The sequence below is a fragment of the Tilletiaria anomala genome, assembly GCF_000711695.1.
Source record: "Tilletiaria anomala UBC 951 chromosome Unknown K437scaffold_51, whole genome shotgun sequence".
NCBI classification, from domain to species: Eukaryota; Fungi; Basidiomycota; class Exobasidiomycetes; order Georgefischeriales; family Tilletiariaceae; genus Tilletiaria; species Tilletiaria anomala.
The window spans coordinates 1-12,581 of record NW_013546971.1 but is presented as its reverse complement, the minus strand read 5'-3'; the positions used below and the strand labels follow the sequence as shown (position 1 = coordinate 12,581).

Here is a 12,581-nt window from a genome sequence, read left to right as displayed (position 1 = left end):
CAGAAGATTTTTTGCACATCACGTGACAATCTGCTACCCCCCCAGACCCTCCTCTTCTCTAATTCCACCATGACAAAATCGGGCTCTTCGACACTTCTACTTCTTCCCCCTCATTGTCGTCCCGCCAGGTCTTCTCGCAGTGACTGAGCTTTCGAAGGCTAGCACGGTAGCTTATCAATACACAATGTCAGCAGCGGTGGCAGCACCTCCCTCGGCAGGATTCTCAAAGGCGTGAGTGCTCCTTGTGGAAAAGCTGCGCGCAGCGCAGTAATCGGCCCGTTATCACCTTCTCGAGCTGACCTCCCGTTCCTCGCCACGCGGCAACGCAGCCTCGACTGGGCCGATGAGGAAGACCACCAGCAGCAGCAACAACAACAGCAGCAGCAGCAGCGTCCAACTGCAGGAAAGGGTAGCCAACTTGTAGAGGAGAAGGGTGAGGGAAATGGTATCAAGGTCGTCGTCGAGTACCGGACCAACGAGGATGGGAAGCAGATCAAGGTAAGTATCATGTTTCGCGCGTGCCCCCTCCTCGGCTCCCTCCCGCTGCCCTTCATTGATGGGTGAGGCTCTGCAGAAGCTGATTCTGGTGTGTCATTTCCTTTCTGCTTATGTGCAGGTCACGCGTCGCGTTCGTCGCACGTTGATTCGGACGCAGGTCAACCAGGCTTCTGTCGCGCGGCAATCATGGTCTAAGTTTGGCAAAGAGAAGGGCAACCCGCCCGGCCCCCATATGGCAACCACCACAATCGGAGAGAATGTGCAACTGAAGCTATCAGCTGGGGGTGCTGGAAAGTCCAAGGAGCCAGAGGTATCTCCTGAGGACAAAATGAAGCAGGAGCTAGCAGGAAAGAAGATCCAATGCAGAACTTGCAAGGGTGACCATTTCACGTCCAGATGTCCCTACAAGGACACTCTCGGTGCTATTACTGGCGAGGGCGATGGTGAGGGCGATGGCTCGGCTACTCCAGACGCAGCACTTGTCGACCCGAGCAACCCAGCTGTCGCAGCATCTTCGCTAGCGTTCGCAGCCCGCGGTGGCGGTACTGGCGGCAAATATGTCCCACCCTCGTTGCGAGATGGCGCAAAGACTGGCGAACGCATGGGCAGCTCCATGAACCGGGACGAGCTTCCTACGCTCAGGGTCACTAACCTCAGCGAAGACGTGCAGGACGAGGACATGCGGGATCTTTTTGGCAGATTCGGCAGGATTGCGCGCCTGTACGTCGGAAGAGACAGGGACACCGGTCTGGGAAGAGGTTTCGCTTTCGTCAGCTTCGAGGTGAGCTCTCAGCCTTTCCTCATAGCTTGTTACTTTAGCTGATGTGTGCTCGTTCCGGGATGTGCCTTCGCCAGTACCGAGAAGATGCTGACAGAGCCAGACAAAGGATCGATGGCATGGGTTACGACAACTTGGTCTTGCGCTGCGCTTGGATGAGTACTCTCGCAAGACTGAGGAAGATTGTCGAAAAGCTAACATGTTCGCATCCTTTCTTCACAGCGAGCCCCGTGGCGAGCGTCCGGCATAAGTGCAATCTGGCTATTATGATTCGGCTACCCCTTCACCCTCTGGCAGCATTGGCTCAAGTTGGATTCTCATTCCTATGCGACCCGGCGTATCTTGTATTGAGGCGTTCCACTAGGCAAAAGAAAAAGAACGAGAAAAGAAATGGCTTGGAGCCTTGCAACACGTGTGATGAAGCTATGAGTTGCTTCAAGGATAAGTACTTGGTAAATTCATTGCGCTATATTATATTCAACCTATCGCTCCGCTGAGGACAAGATGGCCGCCTGCATCTGAGGATCTTGCAGCAAATTAAGCAAACGTGTCGTGACATCAGCATTTGGCAGGTTGCTTTTCGTCTGCCGCTTTGGCGGTGGGGGAGGCGGTTGTGGTTGCGAAGGCTTTCCCGCCGAGACCAGGCTATTCGCTTGCTGCTGCAATTCTTGCGGAAGCTTCGACAATGCAGCCTGCAGCCTGCTCCGCGATCCACTCTTCCTAGCTTTGCCTTTTGCGACCGAGCTCCCCTGCCCTTTGAGCGTCTGCTTCGAGCCATTCCAAGGCTCAGACGGTTTGCCTCCTTCAGCTGCTGGAACGATCGGCCATTTCGTCCGCGCGGGTGCCTGTGTCTGCGCATGTTGCACATCCTGCTGCAATGGCTGCTGGCTTGAAGCTCGTACGTGCGTCTGATGCTGCTCCCCAACGAAGCTGGGGCCTTGCATAACGACAGCGGGTTGCTGCTGTTTCGGTGGCACGTGAGCCGCAAAGCCCGGGGTGTTGTGCTGCATAAAGTCGGTGAACTGCTGGCCAAAGTCGAAGGACCCATAGGTCTCAATGTTGTTGATGTTGCTCGGATCAAAGTTCGATCCTGGGATTCCAATACCAGAGGCAGGTAACAGACCAAACTCGTCAAAGAGTTGGTTGAAAAGACCCTCGGGCGTGGGACCACCGTCTGGAGGTGAGCTGGCGACGGAAGAAGACGCGTCTTCTACTGTCGCGGGCAGTGGGCGACGAGCTGCTAGAGCTTGATCCGGTACTGACACCGCTGGCAAGCCTGCGCTACCTTGATTCGATGTGCTCGCCGCTTTAGCCCCAACAGGTGCGCTCTTGGTCTGCGAATGGATGCCAAGGCTGGCGAGGAACTTGCTTGGGCTTGCCTGGTTGGTGGACTCGGCGGGCACGTCGTTCATCCAAGACAGATCAAGGTTAATCGGGGATGATGCCGACATTTCTTGTGTTGCAGAGAAGAGCTTGCTCACGTCCATATCTCGATCGTCGTGACCTTTCGAAGGGCTAGATACGACATGCCGCAAGCCCTTGTGGATCCGGCTCTGACCCAGCAGTCCCTCCGCCCCGATGGACGGTGATCGGCCCATGAATGGCCCGACCGGCTTGGACGCCAGGCGTTGACGTGGACCTTTCGTCAGCTGAGCGTTTGACGCTGCCATTTCGGAAGATGGCTGGAAGTGCATATGACTCGCTTTGCGACGAGCAGGGCTGGGAGAGGCATCAGGTTCATCATCCTCGGCAGCATGCGCATCCTCTTCATCTGAGTCAGACCAATTGGTCAGGGCTTTCTGCAGACGAGCTGGTGTCTGGCCTTCGGGCGAAGTTAGCGAAGGTTGACGTGGGCTGATTCGGAGCTGACGAGTGCCAGTGCTTTGGTTTGGTAATGAAGGCGAGCTATCGGAGGTTTTTGGCATCGATGCGACCTTGGCCCGCTGTGACAAGGTGGGACTACCATCTCCAGCAGTCAAGCTAGCGTATGGATTGACATTGCTTTGGGTGCCGACGGGTTGCTTTCGTGGACTGCGGCGAAGAGGTGTCCACGTCTGAAGACCAGCCAGGATGGTACCCGGCGTGGCATTCAGCGGCAGATTGTTCTCCCCGCCATAGTCCATCCCTTCATCATTAAAGAGTTGATTGCGCGCGGTTGCATCGCTGGAGTTGGTCAGGTTGAGACGCTTCTGATGCGAGCGCGCGGGGCTTGACTGTGTCATATTGCGGCTGTATTCGAAGGGGGTATTAGTGCTGCTCGCGAAAGGAGATGTCTGCGGATTGGAGAAGTGCGCTTTCTTGCGAGCATTGGTGGCATCGACACCATACGCATAGCTATCGGGCTTTCGAGATGGCTCATATCCGCCTCTGGGCTCTGGTACGTGAGGTGCTTCAATATTGAAAGCGCGAGAGGGATCGAGCAGAGCTCGAGACGGGGGCGGAGGCATAACTGGAGCGGTTGCAGCGAGTGCAACGGGCGAAGATGCTCTTGGGAGACAAGCATCACCTTCATCTTCCTTCTTCTTCATCTCTTCCTTCCAAGCATTGTATGCCGGACCGCATTCCTTGCAAGCGACAAATACTTTGATACCAGACGGTGGTGTTTCGCCAGGCTTGACGGCAGCCGGGTATTTGACGATCAGACTAGGCGGTAGTCGCGACCAATCTGCGTCTGCGATCTCGACTTTGCGCCAGAATGCATTCGTGCCCGGGTCCTCGCGTCCGCAGTGGTAACAGTGGTACACGGCTTTGGGTGCGGAAAGTTCCGGGGCGGGCATGAGCGCAACCCTCACAGCTGGCGATGCCTGCGTGGCAGTAGTAGCAGAGGTTGAAGCTGAATCAAGATCAGAAGTTGACGCAGAAGCAGGTTTTGCAGGTGGTGGTATCTGGGTCGTCGGTGCCTTTGGAGAGACATATTGAGCTTGTGTCCGAGGCGATATATAGATTGGTGAGGGCTGTACAACAGGTGCAGATGCATGCAAGGCTGGTGAGGGTCCCGCTGCAACACCCACAGGTGAGGCTGTACTGACTGTTTGCGAGGCAATACATTTCGAGCTGCCACCGTCGCCTAAAAGCTGCAAGATGCCGCTCTGGCGAAGCTGCTGCAGCAAAGTGCGAGCTTGCTGGCGCGACTCTTCATTGCCACCTGAATTTTGGGACGATGCTGTAGATTGAAGAGCGTTGAGCAGGTGGAGAACCTGCACCATTGGAGGTTGGCCAGGGCTCGGCTTGCTTGCCGATGCCTCGCTGTTTCGTGCTGCCTCGTGCGCATCGTGATCCTCTGGTGAGTGCTGTTGTAGTGGATGGCCATGTTGTTGTATTGATTCAATGCCGAGCGGCGACTTGGATGCACTTCTACGTCGCTGCTGTGAGCCTGCAGGCTGCAAATGCGACGATGAAGAGGACTGGGAAAGACGCAAGGGCGATGGCATGGGTACAGCCGGAGGAGGCATGGCACTGACTACGCCAGCGCTGCTGCTCGCCTGACTATGCCCGCTGCTAATGCTCTGCACATCCTCGTTGGTGTCCTCATCCATCTCCGTCCCTTGCACTTGCTGACTAGCAAGGCTGCCCAACGTTAAAGTGGAAGCGGTCGTGCTAAGGTAGGCGCCATGCGTTTGAGGTGAAGGCCTGCTGCCAGGCAAGTCAAAGCTTCCGAACTGCTTGATGTCCCCGCAATCGATCGATACGCATGGAGATCGACTACGCTGCCTCGGAAGTTGCTGCTGAGCTTGCTCACACGGGGAAAGGCTGCGTGAGCGCTGGCCATGCTTTACATCACGTACGCGACGACGATGTGACCCAGATTTCGCCATTAGCGGATCCTCAGCCTGCTCTTGGGCAGTTGGCTCCGTCTGCTGGCGGTGTAGCAGCCGCTGCCTCTTGCTCGCTCTGTTTGACTCCCCCCTTTCCGCTTCCACCGGCATCGGCGAGCTTGACCTCTTACCCCTACCAGCACCGATGCTCGAACTCCTCGACTTGGTGCCAGCTTTGGCCGCTTTGTGCGCACGATTGGCCTCAAGCACAGCTTGTGCCTCTCTACGCTCACGCACACCTTCTGCGCGAGCTTGCATACGCATGCCATCCAGCTCTTCAGGCTCCATGCGCAGCACAACTTCTAGAACCCAGCGACGTGATTGCTGTTGTCGCTCGTATCTGCATTGTCGTTGGACCTGTTTCTGGATGTGTGGGATGGACTGCTTTGGGCGCTGCTGAAGTGACCCTGTCCGTAAATTCAAGCGTTGGTTCTGACTTGATGATGCTGACCGACTTAGATCATCTCCAGACACATCAGAAGCGGACGCAAACACGTCACCTGAGGGTGATTGATACTCTTCGTCCGCGTCGTCCTCGGAATTGCTGTCATGCTCTTTGTCATCGTCATCAGTCCCATCCTCCTGCCAGTCGTTGTTGTCTTCGTTGCTGTCATCTTCGTCCTCAGAATCGAATGAAGTAATCTGCCTGCACATCCCAGTCACCATCTTAGGCTTGAATGCGGTCCCTCCAACGACAACTCGTGCATCAGGGTCTTCGAGCGCACAGCCGAGGTAGCCGCACGCATCAAAAATGCCCTTTGCGCCCCCTGCACTCTCCACATGTTTTCCACCTGCTCTGGCAGGAGAGTCTGACGAGCTAACAGCTTGACGACTTAGTCGCACAGGGCCCGGCTTGGAAGGGCTGCGCACGAGAGCAAGCAAGCTGCCGGCTGTGCGGGTGATCGATTGGGGGGAGAGCAGAGCGGGGTTGGACGTGCTATTTCGACTAGCAGCTGGCGGCGATGAAGATAAAATTGCCTCGTGTTGCTGCTGCTGCTGCTGACGCATGGTATCTGCCGCCTTGAGTGCTTTGACGACATAATCGGTAGTGTCAGAAGGATACATCTTGGGGCTGTTCGAAGGAAGAGAGTGAAATAATCAGGCCAGTCCTTCATTGCAGACAGTTCCGACACGATTCACTCTGCTGCGCAAATCGCTTTCAGACATAGCTTGAGCGGCACTTTCCCAAAGATGGGCTCCTGCTTCTCCTGTCGTGTAGGCAATCCGCGCGATCCAGCTAGCCCATAGATGGGGATTGAGACGCGTCTGCTGAGCCGTACTGCCATGGAGTGCGAGGCATTGTTGAGCGCATAGTGGATTTTGACTGTAGCGGCGTCAATGCCAATAGAGGAGGGCCCGTGTCAGCTTGCATTTTCATACGCTTCTGCGAGGATGTTTCGCAAACAGCTGAGCTAGGCGTAGGGTGTACTCACCGTCCATTTCGACCTCCTGACGCTCCGCCGCCTGAGCTTTTGCCTTCCCATCGCGGGCCATCTTGTCGCTCAGACGTGCCTGTGCTCCCGAGAGCGGCGTTATGATCTATTTCATTCGCAATGATTGGCCCGCTGCAGATGAAGATGGTAGGAGGGAGCAAAGTACGATGTTGTCGACCATAAAACCCTGATCCAAACAATGAAAGCGATTCGATTCCAGCTCCAGCAAGCTGCAATAACGCGACTGCTGTCCGTATATGACGCGACGCGCCGCGTCGAGTAATAGCACCAACCCTACTTTTTTTATTCACACCGCGTCCCTAGGAGCAGCACCTGGTTCCCATTTCCATCTCGTCTTGAAGTATGTCTTGGTTGAGGGGCAGCAACAGAATGCTTGTCACGACGAAGTAAATGCGCACAGTCCACACGTTGGCCGGTGGAGTGCTCTGCCGAAGATCGTTGTGGAAACTGCAAGCTGTAGCCCAAAACTCGCTGACGCGTTTCCCGTCAAGTCCATCAGCAGCCAGAGATGGCCGCCGTTGCCCCGATCGCCGCACTGTGGTCGTGCGCGTTTCATGGGTGTATTCCTTCGGGCCCATCAAGCCGTTCTCCTCCGTCACGCGATACTGCGCATATGTACAGGTTGGCTTCAAAGGATTATTCTCACGCCACAGAAACTATGAGCGCATGTGGCGAAGGGTCCTCAACGTTGGGAAGGGCCAGCCAGGACGCGTCTTTGACAACATCGACAATTGGCCTGAGCGAAGCGGGCACCGGTGCTTTTTTTCCTTCTGGAGCGGGACCATCTACATCCAGAAATGTCGCACACGAAAGGTGGGCAGCATGGAAAGCACCACCGCGGTCGGGTTCCTTCTCCTTGACGAGCATGCAGTCTCATTCATTCCACTCAAGCTCAGTTGCAAAAGGAAAACGACGCGCCCAGCCCCAGTCTCAACTCGACCTGGCGCGTGCTTCGTCGCCCAGAGGAATCGCTTGGCCTGCAGACGCGATTAAAGGGCGTCCATCCTCAGTATGTCATGCTTTGGGTCGCTCTGGTCGAGCAGGCTTGGTGGCGTGTCAGCGAAAACTTGAACGGCCTCGACGCTTGAATGAAGGCGATGGCGGCGATGTGCCGGTTGACAGTGACGGCGATGAGAGCGATGGGGGCAGTGATATTTTGGACGAATTTCAGAAAGAAGAGCGAGATAATGAGGTGCGTGAAGCGATGCTTGTGCCTGATTGATCTTGTTTCGTGTGCTGATAGCGCGCTCTTTACAGCTTGCATATACCATCTGGCGAATTGAGTTAGCAGAACGGCAGGCTGCACTTACTGCCTCAGGGGAGACTTTTGCCGCAGGTCTGGATCCAGAACTTTATGAAGAGGATGTTGCCTTCCACGATTCAGGCTATGACATGAACGCGCCTCGGCCATACGCGACATTGGTGCATCGGGATATTTCGCCGCCACTACCATCTTCACCACCACTCGGACCCGCACCATCACCTGTCCAAAGACAGCTGTCCAGCGGCCAGCCTTGCAGGCATGTGCACTCCTCCAAGTGTTCAGAACTCGTTCAGAACTGCGCGATCGATGAAGATGACTGGGACATGACGGATGACGACCAAATGGACGAAGCATGGCTCCAAGAACTGGAAAGGCTTGATCCAAGCACTTCAGGTCTTTTGCCAACAAGTTCCCAAACACAAGGGCAGCCGCAGGCGCAAGGAAGTGGGGACGTAGACATGCAAATGTGAAGGACCTTCTCGATGAAATGCTTACTGCTGGCAGTATCCTGTATTGGCACAACTGAAGTCACGACGATGGCAAGTCCTGCGGATCAAATAAGTCCTGGACCGAGCTACATGGCTCCGCTTTGCCAGGCAGCTCAAAGGAATCGAATGACCTCCCTTTTGATTCTGTTTCGACCCGATGATTAGTTGTGATATCGAGAACGTTGATACAATTGCCCTTGTTACCTTCATCGGACATCGATCGTTTGAAGAGTCTGATTCAAACGTCACTTTTCGGCTGGTCTCCTACGCTCCTCGCGCATTGCTACTCGCTTGCACGAAAGCTACGGTGTCTTCTGGAGCCAGATCTAGAAGAGTGCAGATCGCCTTGGCCTCGATCGCGTTTTCAATGGCCTGCTGTTCTAAGGTGATGTTGATCACGGCATCCTTGCCCGAGACGATGGTTGGGACCTTGACATTTTATGCGTCAGGTACAGCCGACCAGACCTCGGGTACAAACCTCCACGGTTTCCTCTCTACCCATGGAGCAATTCTGCGTACGTCAGTCTCGAGGCGCCCACGAAGACAGGCAAATCCTTTAGATCTGCGGAGGACATAGCGACACAATATCAACCTTTGATGAAAGTGGGATAAGGTAGTGCGATTGGGTTAAGAAAGGTTAGCAGGTCAAGCAACATCAACCCAAATGTTGACCCCCACTTTGCTGTCATTCGCTCCGGCATTTCTACAAAGATGATATTTGTTCCAAAGAGAGTTCAGAATGGGAATATTCGATCGATGGGGTTGCGGAATATGGACCCCATACCAATCGGTATATCCCATCGGCCAAGTGCAGAGAGAAGCCACCATTGCAACCCTACTCATTGCAGATTCCTTTGGGTCGTCGTTTGAAGTCTGAATCGCCTTGCTCTTCCTGTGGAAGTGGCGACACTCGGCTCTGTGTCATCGTTCAATTCGGTTCTTCGCGCATGCATTTGGTATGTTGCTCGTCTGCAGAGTATCCCAAGCAAGCGGATGAGTTCATGCAAGAAACCCTTCTCAATGACTTCCTTTTCCGCGAGATCGCTTCGTACCCCGGTGGATGGCTTTTGTCCCCTGGTGCGTTGCACTGTAGTTGCGTGGTCTGTGCGGACAAGAGTCAGCGGTCAGCAAGGACGAATTCAAAGTTTCGCCTCCCGATTTACCCTTCACATACTGATGCCTCAGAAGTTTGGTTACATAGGGGTCCAGAATGACCCCACACTGGAGGGCAAGATCGTACCAAGACTTGGAGCAAACAAAATCACCGTGAACTGCATAGCATTCAGAATCGGCAGAACAAACACATGATCAGTCGCCGAACTGCCGCCGCCTTTTGGAGCCCTGATACGATGCGCAAGCTATGTCATATCATTTAACATTCATCGTATTTAAATACTCCTCTCATTGGATCGACTTCATTGGCCTGTCGCGCGCCCGTCTTTGTTCACCTGAACCCAACATTCCTCGTCACACAGTCTGCCAAGGAAAGAACGTCCGTCAGCATGGATACTTCACTCTTTACACTTCTCGTCTATTTCATGGTGTCTTCCAGCCTTGTCATCGCTCAGACATACACGGAAGGCCTCGTTACTGCTCTCAATGCCGCAAACCTGACGACCCTCGCTTCTCTCGCTCAGAACAACACCAACTTTGTAAGCGAGAAAATACCTCCTGCGAGCGTATAAACGTACTAACGCTATCCCTATCAACGTTCAGGTGACGCTGCTGGAGAACGGCGGAAACAAAACGCTTTTGGCACCGACTGACGAGGCGTTGGTCGTGGTCGCTGACGCGTCCGCCAGCTTACTTGAGGCTACACTTCAGTATCACATTTTAAATGGAACCGTGCGCGAATCGGGCATCAACGGAGAAAAGAATTACATCGCTTCCACGTTTCTCACTCTTCAGGAGTATGTCAGCTTGCCTGATGGACGTTCTCAAGCGATTGTATTGCGCAAAGCCAATGGCGACGGCAATATTCCTTACGTTGCGGGTGCGAGCCGGAACTCGACATTCGCGAACTCAACCGATGGTTCCACATATGAGAACGTTTTGATTCAGCCTATCGATGCCGTGGCATTCATCCCTTCCAACCTGAGTTCGACTTTGACAGCCATCAATGCCACCACTTTCTTCCAAGCGACGAATCTCACTAGCCAGCTCGCTGCTCTCAGTTCCAGCCGAGACGGCCTGACCATCTTTGTCCCCACCAACGAGGCGATGGACGCCGCAGGGGCCCAAATCGTCAGCGCATCAGAGTCGGAGAGAGCCAATGTTTTGGCGAACCATGTGCTTAATGGCACGCTGGTATACTCAACCCAGCTGCAAGGCTCCGGGGCAATGGCGTCTGCTGTTTCTTCTAGCGGCAACGTCCTTTCGTTTAGCTCTCAGAACAATAACCTCGAAGTGACTTCAGGAAATGCTACTGCCCGCATCACTCGTGCCGACATACTCGTGTCCAATGCTGTCATTCACATCATCAACACCGTGCTTTTCAATACCTCGTCCAACCCGGAGGCAGCTGCTTCTGCATTTCAGAGCGCTACAGGCAAACCGGCGCCGTCCGCTACACGCGCCGCAAGCGCTGAGAATGCGGCTGCTATCACCCATGTACATGTTTTTGGCGTCGCTGCTGCAGTTGCAGCTGCGCTCATCGGCGCCGCTGCCGTTTTGCCTCATCCATAAATTCAAACGGACCTAGACTTGTACATTGCCCATTTCTTTTTTCAACGGTGTAAATTTGTTAATCAAACGCAAATGCCGAACACTGATATCTTGCATTGAAAACTGCACCGTGCACGGTGGTGCGGGTGCTATATTGCTCACTAGCTAGCTAAGAGAATTTGGAGCTTGCTGAGGCTCCACAATGACGAAAAAATTGAATGGAGGCTGTCGACCATTAGTATTGAACCAATGAGTGTTGAATAATCAGATTCAAAGTGCGTTTTGTATTTTGTTGCCTTGTAATTTTGCAAAGAGTATGAATCAGTGATCGCCGCATGGCTATACAAACAAATCATGTCAACGCTCTCCAACATTGATCCCTCTACTCAAATGTTACTTTCACCCCCCTCGGCTGTGAAAGTGCCCATTTAAACGAATACGACTTAGCCTTTGCCAGAAGACGCCTGAGTTGTCCGCAAAACAGTTCGTTGATGGCCCTATTGGTCATGGCAGATCACATCCGCATGAGGCGACCATATGCCCAAACTGCGTGCTCTTTTTGCAAGACGTGCAAATGGCAATGTGCGGTTCCGGCGTGCAAGAACTACGAGTGCAAGTGGCTGAACTACAAACATAGTGAGAATGGCTTATCGTGTGCAGGGTTCTTGCAAGATCGTGATTCTCAGCAACGTAAACGACCAGGTTGCTGTCTCTTTCTGTGCGTCCGTCTGAGCTTGTCAAGTGCCTGACTGTAGCTAACAGCGCTCTCTTGTCCCAGGTATACCTACCCACACGCAACGACGATATAAACCGTGTTTCCACAAATGAGGCACGAATTGCGAAGAGCATCCCACCATGGGGAAGCAGGCTGTTTCGTTGGGATGTCTGGTTTTTCAATTCGCATGGATATTCGAGATAACCACCATGCTCTCTACATATGGCTTTTCACACCCATCAGTAGGTCTTCTCCAACCCGCCGGTAGGGTGGGCAGAGAGAGTGAGCGGGGGAAGCTCACTGACTTGAGCCACACGTGACAACATCACAGGATACCTCTTATCATTCGTCGATCCCGACCTTTGTTTCTTCGTTTCGGTATGCACATTCGCGTTGGGTGTTCCAAATGGTGGTCAGCAGCTTGACATGCGAGTTTGCTACTTGACTTGTTGGAAAACAGTCGGACGCCTTCATCGAGGTCAACTACTGCACTTGTTCCACCTGAGAATGCGGCAAGAATAAATGCGTCGCCTGGTAGGCGTGCGCGAACTTCGATACGCTATGTGAAAAATGCAAATGGACCACTGGGTATACTTTCAAGTCTTGGCCAGGACTCGGTCACGATGTTGTAATCGGGTAGGGGGATTTGTGTTATCCAGACCATGGGCTCAGTTGTGCAATCTGCTAATCGTACGCTCCAAGCGATTATTCTTGAAGGTTGCGTGCAGCACGAAAGGCTGCTAGCATGGTCGATGGCTTTGTTTAAACACTGTCACTTGGTACGGTGCATACAAGCTGGAAACGAAGAGGTAAGCGGCTTGGCAACGCCGACCAGCGTGAGTGGTAACGGTGCTTTTGGCTGTAGCGCAAAATCTGTAGTATTTGTCTGAACAGATATTCGTTTG

General features: G+C 53.7%; 5 protein-coding genes across 5 annotated transcripts; 4 read left to right on the top strand and 1 right to left on the bottom strand.

Moving 5' to 3' along the window:
• Window positions 1–122: 122 nt before the first annotated feature.
• K437DRAFT_257018 (translation initiation factor 3, RNA-binding subunit) lies at window positions 123–1,672 on the top strand. The gene is made up of 5 exons (XM_013387317.1): window positions 123–231; window positions 330–498; window positions 617–1,279; window positions 1,354–1,431; window positions 1,497–1,672. Exons 1-5 carry the CDS (start codon window positions 185–187, stop codon window positions 1,524–1,526), a joined length of 987 nt encoding a protein of 328 aa, XP_013242771.1. The 5' UTR covers window positions 123–184; the 3' UTR covers window positions 1,527–1,672.
• Window positions 1,673–1,727: 55 nt separating this feature from the next.
• K437DRAFT_294828 (uncharacterized protein) lies at window positions 1,728–6,659 on the bottom strand. Its single transcript, XM_013387316.1, has 3 exons — window positions 6,525–6,659; window positions 6,232–6,415; window positions 1,728–6,163 (listed from the first exon to the last, which is right to left on the bottom strand). Exons 1-3 carry the CDS (start codon window positions 6,583–6,585, stop codon window positions 1,759–1,761), a joined length of 4,650 nt encoding a protein of 1,549 aa, XP_013242770.1. The 5' UTR covers window positions 6,586–6,659; the 3' UTR covers window positions 1,728–1,758.
• Window positions 6,660–7,410: 751 nt separating this feature from the next.
• On the top strand, window positions 7,411–8,279 carry K437DRAFT_274541 (uncharacterized protein; the record flags this gene model as incomplete). Its single annotated transcript, XM_013387315.1, has 2 exons — window positions 7,411–7,737; window positions 7,803–8,279. The coding sequence occupies 2 exons, from the start codon at window positions 7,411–7,413 to the stop codon at window positions 8,277–8,279; spliced, it is 804 nt and encodes a 267-aa protein (XP_013242769.1).
• Window positions 8,280–9,702: 1,423 nt separating this feature from the next.
• K437DRAFT_137123 (FAS1 domain-containing protein) lies at window positions 9,703–11,076 on the top strand. The gene is made up of 2 exons (XM_013387314.1): window positions 9,703–9,949; window positions 10,014–11,076. The coding sequence occupies exons 1-2, from the start codon at window positions 9,800–9,802 to the stop codon at window positions 10,980–10,982; spliced, it is 1,119 nt and encodes a 372-aa protein (XP_013242768.1). The 5' UTR covers window positions 9,703–9,799; the 3' UTR covers window positions 10,983–11,076.
• Window positions 11,077–11,575: 499 nt separating this feature from the next.
• On the top strand, window positions 11,576–12,362 carry K437DRAFT_137099 (uncharacterized protein). The gene is made up of 4 exons (XM_013387313.1): window positions 11,576–11,679; window positions 11,740–11,918; window positions 12,008–12,054; window positions 12,137–12,362. Exons 2-4 carry the CDS (start codon window positions 11,817–11,819, stop codon window positions 12,306–12,308), a joined length of 321 nt encoding a protein of 106 aa, XP_013242767.1. The 5' UTR covers window positions 11,576–11,679; window positions 11,740–11,816; the 3' UTR covers window positions 12,309–12,362.
• Window positions 12,363–12,581: the final 219 nt, after the last annotated feature.